The sequence below is a fragment of the Phymastichus coffea genome, unplaced genomic scaffold (assembly GCF_024137745.1).
Source record: "Phymastichus coffea isolate CEN01 unplaced genomic scaffold, Cenicafe_Pcof_1.1 PCOF00003, whole genome shotgun sequence".
NCBI lineage: Eukaryota > Metazoa > Arthropoda > Insecta > Hymenoptera > Eulophidae > Phymastichus > Phymastichus coffea.
In genome coordinates, this window is record NW_026706814.1 from 11,085,134 (window position 1) to 11,095,858 (window position 10,725).

Genomic DNA, 10,725 nt, shown 5'->3' on the forward strand with positions numbered 1-10,725 from the left:
ATATTATGCTTATATTTTTGATGCGTTTGTTCGTCTGTAACTAGATAAAATGTTCGATTACTGTTTCCTAATGCATAGTGACATTGCTTGTCGACAAAAAGGCCCTAGTCAGTTAACTGTATTACTGTAGCGACGTTTTTTTTTTTACTTCCTAATTTCAACGCATATAATAACCAAAATACGCACAACGAGCAAATTACTTTTCGAGAAAATGATGTTATTTTATTTAGTTACTTATTCCATGTTTCCTTACAATAGCATATGATTAAGATTTTTTAATATTTATAACGCGTTAACTCTACTTTCAAAATATACGGTTTTTGCATTATGGTATACATATGACTAATCCTATCTCAAAAACAAGTAGTTTTGAAATGTTTTAATTATAATCAGTCAAGTATATTATTTAATTTTTTTCAATATAATGAAAAATAATTGGGAATCAATTTTGCATTTGCAGAGGAAGCAGATGCATCCTACGTACCATCAGGTATTCTTATTTAGTTTCAATGCATTGATATATTACTTTTATATAAAGCTGAATTTATTAATGCTTTTCTATTATTTTTGTGTTCTAGAAAATGAACATTCAGAGCGTCGTACCGAAATGATATCTTCTGATCAAGGTTGGCTGTATTTCTTTATCTTGAATCTGTTTACAAATAAACACTGCAAATGTACATTGATCAAATGTGATATCCAATCTTATTCTTTTTCAGAAAATGGAGATTTGAACTCCGTAAACGTTGTTCGAAAGAAAACGCCAGTAAAATCAAGTAAATGTTCAAGTATACAGAAAAGTTAGTCCAAATTTTTTTATTTCTCTTTTCTTTTTCAACATGTTGAACAATATCAATATGTATACTTACCATATTCATTTATTGATCAACTCAATTCAGTAGCTGTTGTTTTAAACATTTATTCTTATCTTTATTGTTATATGTTTCTATGACTTTTTATTTGTGTGTTAATAGTATACGAATATGGTTGTGGAAAAAAGTATATTTTAGGTATCCTTAAAAAGTGGTTTTACATCATTTTTATTAATTATGGAATACATTTTTAGTACAAATACGTAAATTATTTAATACAATTGATGATAATAACGCAAAATGTATTTACTTTACATACGTATAAATATGACATTTCTAATGTTATTCAACTAAGTATTTTTACATTGTTTCATTTTTCACTTTTATTTCAAACTACTAAATTGAGTTCAGGTCAATTTTTGATTGAATAGATTTTATTACACAGTTTTGATGAACTAATATATATTTTTCAGCAACAAAATTGAACTTGTCCAAAGTTATTTGCAGAAAAAGTTTTAGTTCTTAGAGTATAGAAAAAAACGGGATTATAAAAACCTCTAATAAGACTTATAGATACTCTATATGTAATAAATCATTCGTGAAATTACCACCGCACCTATTCAGCGTTCATGGTGATGATGAAGAAATCGAGAGAATTTCAAAAATGAATTCACGTTCGAGTGAACGACGTTGGGCTCTGAAAAGATTATTGAATCAAGGGAGAGCACAGCGTAATAAGAGTTCGGAAGATTTGGAGGTATGCAAAATCCCTACAGTAGGGAAGAAATTGAAAAATAACAAAAATGCACAAGTCAAAAAAGATATAGACTTCAGTTTATATAAGCAATGCCCAAACTGTAAGGGCTCGTATATTCGAAAACGCTTACCGGAGCATTTGAAAAAATGCGCTGGCATTAAAAAAATTATAGGAGAATTTAAATTGAGAGCTTTAGTGAATGGTAGCCAGCTCACCATTCACAGTCGAGCTTCTGATGATACAGCGAAACTATTATGTTCGTTAAATAAAGATTCAATATCGGATATTATCTTACGAGATAGGCTAATTATTCAATTCGTGAACGGGAGAGTCAAGAAATATCAATGCAGTGATCGACCGCCAGATGACCAACTTAGAGCTGAAGCTCGTATACTAGGACGTTTTACTGAAGAAATTTTTTTCATGAAAGATGAAATCAAAGAGTTGGCTGATGCATTTTGCTTATCATTTGCCGATAGGTTTGAATCTGCTGTTGACGCGTTGGCAGGATTGAATAATTTAGGTTACTACGATCATCCCACCAACGCTCGGACCTTAGTTTTGCACATTAAAAGTCTGATAAAATATAATATCGACTATTACAACGAAAAAGTCGAAGACTTAGAAAAAGATGCGGAAAAAGAAGCTGACGCTATTAAAGCGCTCGAAAGGAAAATTAAACGTTGCCAAAGATTTGAAAACAAGTTCGAAACCGACATTAGACCTTCGCTTGTTAAAAAAGCTTCACAATCTGAGTCAAGACTAGCTGCCCAAAAATGTACGAAAGACGCTACAGTTGAAGACATAACTTTTCTATATAAATATTGCCTTGGAAACCGGAAAGAGGCCTTGACTTCGTTGGAGCAATCTTACTCACAGAAAATGTGGTACCAGTTGTTCGAGAGTCAATTGTTGATAAGTATTATTTTTAACAGAAAAAGAATTGGCGATATAAAGCATTTTAGAATTTTTTCTTACAAAAACAGAACTGGTATAGAACAAACCATGCCAGATGTATACGAGAAACTTGATCCGAAATCAAAAAAGTTAGCTGAAGAATATAAATTTACAAAAACCGTTGGTAAAAAGTCTAGAGTTGTTCCGATGTTGCTGCATGCACTAGATGAACAAGCATACAATAAACTTCTCTCACTACGAGAAGAAGCTGGTGTAACGTCTGAAAATCCCTACGTTTTTGGATTACCATCAGCTGGAGGTGCAAACCGAATCAAACTCCCAGATCCATGCGCCATTATTAGGAACTATTCGATCCAATGTGGTGCCAAAAATCCAGAAAATCTACGGGGCACTAATTTACGAAAACATATAGCGACAATGTGTGCAATCTTAAATTTACCTGAACGACAATATGAGGAGCTTGCTAACTTTATGGGACATAGGCTTGATATACATAAACAATTCTATCGGCAATCACAAGTCGTGCACATTGTAACTCAAGTATCAAAGCTTCTCCAGATGGGCATTAGTACTAAAGAAGGTAATGAAATATTTCGTACATATTATATATTATACATTTTGATATCCTAATATTCTTAAATCATTAAACTATATCTATTAATATATCTATGAGAATTCTTTTGCTATTTCGTATGAATATGATAGAATTAATTTGTACTATAATCTAAACAATGAAATCTAATTGATATTGAAGGCGTGGAGTAATATACGTGTATTCCTATTGATGAACTCGGCCAATATGGATCCATGACGATTAAATCAACTAAATTCCTTGATTCTTCTTTGATAGGTTCGGCAATGGTTGATCCATTCGAATGACTAATGATTTTATAAGCGGCGTCTAGCGACAACTGTCACGGACCGATTGTTCTGATTTTTCAGCTAGACACGAGAGGCACGGAGTCATGTTCGTATATCCATGTTGATAAATCCTGTAGTGATTGATGCAATTGGATGAAATCTGGATCTGCGAACTCTTCTGGAAGTTACTACAAACGACTAAATGAGATGTTATCAAAGGTTTTCATCAAGCGAGCAATGAATAGTAGCGGATTAGACTAATTTACATATTTTCGGGATGTTAAACGGCTTATCGTGGATGCAATTGAATGGCAAATGATTATATGAGCGATATCTAGAGATAAATGTTACGGACACACTGTTCTTATTTACCAGGTAGATATCAGAAGCGCGGAGTCACGTTCGTTTATCGTAATTAATGAATTCTACCGAGATTGATGCAATTAAATAGAATCTGGATCTGCGAACTCTTCTGGAAGTTACTACAAACGACTAAATGAGATGTTATCAAAGGTTTTCATCAAGCGAACAATGAATAGTAGCGGATTTGACTATATTACATATTTTCGGGATGATAAAACGGCTTATCGTGGATGCAATTGAATGGCAAATGATTATATGAGCGATATCTAGAGATGAATGTTACGGACACACTGTTCTTATTTACCTGGTAGATATCAGAGGCGCGGAGTCACGTTCGTATATCGTAATTAATGAATTCTGCCGAGATTGATGCAATTAAATAGAATCTGGATCTACGAACTCTAATGGAAGGTGCTACAAACGATTGAATAAGAATTTATCAAAGGTCTTTATCGAGCGAACAATGAATAATAGCGGTATCGACTATATTACATATTTATGGGATGATAAAACGGGTTATCGTGGATCCAATCGAATGGCAAATGATTATATGAGCGATATCTATAATTAAATGTTACGGACACACTGTTCTCATATACCTGGTAGAAGTCAGAGGCGTGGAGTCACGTTCGTATATCCCGTTCATATGTTACGTTCGTATATCGTTGATATATCCTGCAAAGATCGATGAAATTGGACGGAGTCTTGATCTGCGTACTTTACTGGAAGGGGTTTCAATCTATTAAATCAGAAAGTATCATAGGTCATGAGTGAGTGAACCATGAATATTTGCGTAATCGATTAAGTACTTTATTTCCTGAAAGACAAGACGGGTAATGGTGGATGCAACCGAATAGCAAAACATTGAATAAGCGATATCTACAGATAAATTCTATATATATACAGGGTGTTCCAGACCACCCGTACACCCCCTCTAGAATCCAAAATAATAGATTAATCAAAAACTGCTTCAGACAAAAGTTGCTGGGCTTCGAGGGGGACATATCCGTACGACCTTGGCTTTGACCTTGGAGGTCATGTTCAAACTCAACACAATACCTTATCCAAACGTCGGATTTCGCGCTATGTGCGTATCCGGGGTTAAAAAGAGGGATTTCCATTACAAATAACACTTCGACCTTGAAATGACCTTCAAAATGAGGTTAAAGGTCAAAGGTTTTTGGTGCATTGGGTGGCCCACTCTGTTCTGAACAAATTTTGTAGAGGTCATTTTTCGATATCTTAAAAATTAAAAAAACGCTTTTAGGCAGTTTTTCAAGCATTTGACCTTAAATCGACCTTCTCAAGGCCATGAAAAAAAATTTTAAAATACCGTTTTGGACGTAAAATTTCCCGCTCTTTCCGAATCCGGGGTCAAAAATGGGGGTTCCTATTTAAAAAAACAAAGTTGACCTTGAAATGACCTTGAACATGACATCCAAGGTCAAAGCCAAGGTCGTACGGATATGTCCCCCTCGAAGCCCAGCAACTTTTGTCTGAAGCAGTTTTTGATTAATCTATTATTTTGGATTCTAGAGGGGGTGTACGGGTGGTCTGGAACACCCTGTATATATATCTATAAAACGATTTTAAAGGTCAACCTAGTACAAATTATAATCTAAACTTTAATATTCTTCATTCCGACGTTTCGCTGATATATTTTCCAGACTCATCAGGTACTGCATTAACTAAATATATTAATCATTGAAAACAAAAAGTACACTTTGTCAAAATTAATACGGTACATAAATATTTTTCTACTTACAAATTATGTCGCATCAAATACAAATAAATTGTCATAACGCATGAAATCACAAAACTCGTCGACTTTCACTATCCAATAAAAACATTTTTGAATTTAAAACGACAAAATTTTTCAAGTTTCTAATTTAATAATTGCCTTTCACTTATTATACCAAAATCGTCATCACATATAGACAATAATCTTCGATTGAAAGGAAAATGACTAAGTATTGTGGTTCCACAGGATTTTATTTTAGTATCTCTAGATGTAAAATTTCTATTTACATACATGCCCTATGAATTGGTGGTTAAGAGCTTATATAAATGATTTTCATTGATTCACACAGCATCAAAATATCCGTTTGTACACATAATCGAACTAGATACATTTTTGTTTGACAATACTTCATTTCAGTTCGATGGAAAATTTTATACACAAATATTGGGAACGCCTATGAGTTCACCGGTTTTGCCACTGTTTGCTAATATTGTCATGGACGATTTAGAAACTAATTTTCTATTTATATTAAAAGAAAAATTTATTTGCACTCCGTTGTCTTACTTCAGATATGCGGGTGATACTATACATTGCACAGAAAACATATTTTTAATGGATACTATAGATATTTTCAATGATTAATGTTCTTACTTGAAATTCACACATAAAATTCAAAATGATAATAAAACTAATTTTTTAGATTTGATATTAATTATAAAAATTAATAGATTACTTACAAATTCGCTTCTAAATGTAATGTCCTCAGGCGGATTATTAAATTTGACTTCCAATCGTACAATTCAACATAAACGTGTCATAGTATCAAATCTATATGACAGAGCTATCGTACTTTCACATGAAACTTTCCACAGTGATAATTTAAAAATTATTTGTAAAATTTTATTTGGCAATGATTACTCACCGAAATTCGTAGATGATGTTATTTTGCAAAGAATGCGTTATGACAAATATAACAATAATGACATAAGCACACTAATAATTTGACACTTCGAATTTGTACAATATCGTTATCGTTCATAGAAAAATTATTTTATTCATGTTCTCGTTACTTGCAAAAGTATAAATACGGATTTTGCCTTCGATTGATCATAATATGAATAATATTGTTAGATTGGGTAAAGACAAAAATACTAAGTGGAATGAGGCGGGGATTGTTTAACACTTTAAATGTAATAACTGTGAGAATAAATACATAGGTGAAAGTAAGAGATCATTAAAATTTCGGATAAACGAATATAAAAAATCTGTTGAAAAAACTAAAGAGTTTGATCTTTCAAGTAGCAATAATTTAATGTCTGTTCCAAAACATATACTGGAAAATTCGGATCATTCTTCTAATTTCAAGGATACTATTAATTTAAACCGAGAACCTAATTCCTATAAGAGACGTACATCAGGAGTGCTATATATGAAATCAAATATTAACACTATTGATAGACAAAAAGATACTGAATTATTAAGCAACCAATATAACAGATCATTATCACGTGTAAAAGATGATGAATTACAGTATATTTAAATTTTGGATAATTATAGTGAAAGGTTCTATTAGTATTACAGTTGTTTTTGGTTTATATACTTGCACTTGTAGAAGTTGGATAATTTTCAGTACAACGATCAGTTAAAAATTTCTTGCAATTGAGAATATAAAAATATTAATTCATTAAATTATTGGAATGGAAAATATTAAAGTTAAATTTATATTTTTTACTGGGTTGACCTTAAAAACCGTTATATATATATATATATATATATATATATGATTACTAAAGATGAAATGTGCAAATAATACATATATCTAGAGATAGATGTAACGGACGTACTGTTCTGACTTATTTGGTGGATATCAGAAACGCGGAGTCATGTTCGTGAATCCTAATTAATAAATTCTGCCGAGATTGATGCAATTAGATAGAATCTGGATCTACGAAATCTTTTAGAAGGTACTAGAAGCGAATAAGCGAGGGAAAATGATGGAACTCGGTCGAGCGAGCCAAAAGAAGTGGGTGATTCTACTAAATTCTATATTTCCTGAATGATATGATGGGTAATGGTGGATCCAATCGAATGGCAAATGATTATATGAGCGATATCTATAATTAAATGTTACGGACACACTGTTCTTACTTACCTGGTAGTCAGAGGCGTGGAGTCATGTTCGTATACCCTTGTGAATAAATCCAGCAATTATGTTTTCAATAACAATTCTTCAACCTTTTTCAAAGGCAATCTGAAGATAGAGGATCCACATTTTTAATCGGTCTGTCCATAAAGGGTTTCGAAATCGACTCATTTCTGTATTTGCTCGTTGTGAAATCCACAATGGTTGATTCAATCTTAATCTATAATGAAGTAGTGTAGCTGATTGAATTGTATTCTCTCAACTCAGCAAGAACGAGTTCTTTATATATTTTGCAGCACATTGAGCTTTGCGCATATTACTCCCACGCTGGCCTTACCTACTGTCACAGACTTCACTTCACGTCTTTTCAACTAACAAGATAACAAATATTATGTCTTTTCTTGCCAACCTATCAATTTTTTAATTTACTAGATATTTTCACTCTGTTTCATCTGTATCCTTTTCTTATTTATTTATTTGGTGTCGTGAGATAATTTTAATTAATTTTGTTGATCCTTTTTTAGAACTTGATAATGAAGACACCACTGGCAAGGTTGCTGAACTTGTTTCTAATAACGATGTTACTGATGAAACAAATATTATTGATATGGTAATTACAGAAGTACGTGATTCTAATGTAAGTAATGTACCAGATTCTGAGGTAACCACAACAGTTACACCTGATAGTTCCTCAGTGGCACATATCAGTTCGACATCGAAGTCGTCTGATACTGTTTCTAGAAAGTGTGGTAGGTATAGCTTTATTAACTGATTATCTTTTGTTGCTTTATATTTTTACGCTTTGTTTAACGCTTTCGCATATATGTCTTGCTTATGTTTCTTGCCTTTGATTTAACTAATAAAAAGTCGATTACATTGGAGTGAGATCAACCTCAATTTCAACAGGGTGCCACCAGGTCTCAGCAACATGCGCTTAGCAGTAAATAAACTTTTCAAAATTTCAATTCCTTCTTGATGCGGAACAAATTATTGAGTTCGAGAAATAAAAAAATTTTCATCAATCATAGACCAGACTTAGTATACCTAACGAAATTTGGTGCGCTGAATTCAAATTAGAGCTCTAAGATTCGAAATATCTTAAGACAAAAGTGAAAAAACGTTGTATTTTTCTATAAGTATGAGATTAAATGCATCGCGAATAATTTTTCAAAATAAACGATATCGGCTTGAAATGTAACTTTTACTTTTCAAAACCTACTTTTCAAATTCGTAATATTTGTTTTTCTTAAAAATATGATAGTTTAAATTTTTATATTTTAGCGCTTTTGTGACCAACTCAAAATAGAATCAAATTTCAAAACAAAAAAATTTTCTTATAGTTGCCGAGATTATACCCCATTTTCCTTGATTTCCGAACCCTATAATTTGCTATTTTATTAAAGTCATACACCCAAGTATCTTAAAAAATCTTTTAACGTTTTCAATCTGATTTGGTATTGGTAATTCATGACCTACGTTATTATTTAATGCGTTGATATTTATATTGTAACGGAGAGTTCCGGCCGTACCCGTCTGGGTTGCTCGCGACCGTCCACATAAATTATTTATTCGGGGATTCGGGAAGCAAAAGACGTTCCCACGACTGAATAACGCGTCGAGCATAAACACGTTAAACGCACAGATTCGAAGTCGGGATGAGGAGTAATACAGCGGCGAATAAACACAACAGCGGATTAATACGCTAGTCTTTTAATTGTCAACAAACGATTACAATACGGCGACCCCGGACTTACACACTACGAGCGGTACAATAACAAACGCGAATGCGAAGGTGAATCAGTGGCTGGTCAGCCTGCCGATTCCTTTATAAAAACTAAATATTACAACAAATGCCCGACAAACACTTCTCGCCGATAGACTATCAACGGGTAGCCAGTAGGTCTGCTGTGCTACCAACCATAAGCTGGCGCCCAAACATGCAAGAGAGAGAGAATCAAGAATATGTAATATAATAATCTATTATTGCACTATTTTCAGAATAAACAATAATTAAATATGTTTTTAGATTCTAGTAATCTACAGATCAGACAAAGATTCTTTATTTCTGTGCAAGATACTATACTGCCATACTTTATATAATGTAATGTAAACGCTTTATTGTCTTACTAACTTTCAGCTGTCAACTGTATCAAGTATTTTATTAAAATATGCTTTATAAACCGTTTTATTATTTAATTCCAGAAAATATTAGGTGTACAAATAAGTTTCCGCGGTTTGTCAAAAGATGGCTCCACCAGATGGTTATGGAGAAATTGTCAGATGTAAAACGTAATATCCCAAGTTTTGTCATCCGGCAACACCATAACCTGATTCTAGAGTCGGATTGGAGTTTTGCACGTGCTCAATTGCACAGGTTTCTATGATACTTCGTAATAGTCACAAGTCCATCATGATTATTTTTATTATTAATTATTAATGTCATACAGTGCCGCTCAGCCACTTTTACCCCCTCACGGGCAAAATCAGTCTAACTTCAAAGTTTTATATCTCTGGTAGAAATTAACGTACAGAGACGCGCGTGGGTGCGTTTGAAAGGTCTTTCGGAGAGCTTTCAAATGATATGACTCACGGTTGCCATCGATTGTTTTTTTAAATTTTGCAACAATTATGCAAAATTGAAAATTCTGAAATTTTTTTATTATTTTTGACAATTAGCCAATTTTGGAAAAAAAATCGTACGAAAATTTGAAGTACACCATTTTTTAGCTATTACCAAGCTCTATCTGAATCACTCATCAAAAATTTATTTTCGTCAAATATGACGCGCGCACGGGCATTTTTTCCTGGAAGTGACAATTTTTTTCAACATTTTTTATCTCCGTCAAATTGTAACAATCGAAAAAAATTTATAGGAAAAAAAATGTTTGTTTTTTCACGTAAAATACTGCAATAATTTTTTTTTTGGTTTTTCGAAAAATTTTTTTTTTCGGTTTAAATTATTTTTCAAGAGGCCTGCAATGGCTCGGTCGGTAGGGCGACGGACTCGCACCCGGTAGGCCCGGGTTCGATTCCCAGTTCCTGCTGATTGATACAAGCACCACTGAAAAAAGTTTCATGTGCTTTGTTCTCAAACACATTGCAAGCCTCCGTCGCTGATTAGCACTGATGA

General features: G+C 33.0%; 1 protein-coding gene across 1 annotated transcript; it reads left to right on the forward strand.

The window, feature by feature from the left end:
- The first annotated feature begins 607 nt into the window (after window positions 1-607).
- LOC131665828 (uncharacterized) lies at window positions 608-9,881 on the forward strand. Its single transcript, XM_058937992.1, has 5 exons — window positions 608-626; window positions 720-800; window positions 1,742-3,067; window positions 8,120-8,256; window positions 9,798-9,881. The coding sequence occupies exons 1-5, from the start codon at window positions 608-610 to the stop codon at window positions 9,879-9,881; spliced, it is 1,647 nt and encodes a 548-aa protein (XP_058793975.1).
- The last annotated feature ends 844 nt before the right edge of the window (window positions 9,882-10,725 follow it).

Excerpts from the sequence above, each read along its gene's own strand:
- LOC131665828 (XM_058937992.1), top strand. Across the intron at positions 801-1,741 it reads ATGTTCAAGTATACAGAAAA|GAGAATTTAAATTGAGAGCT; the intron begins GTTAGTCCAAAT and ends AAAAAATTATAG. Across the intron at positions 3,068-8,119 it reads GGGCATTAGTACTAAAGAAG|AACTTGATAATGAAGACACC; the intron begins GTAATGAAATAT and ends ATCCTTTTTTAG.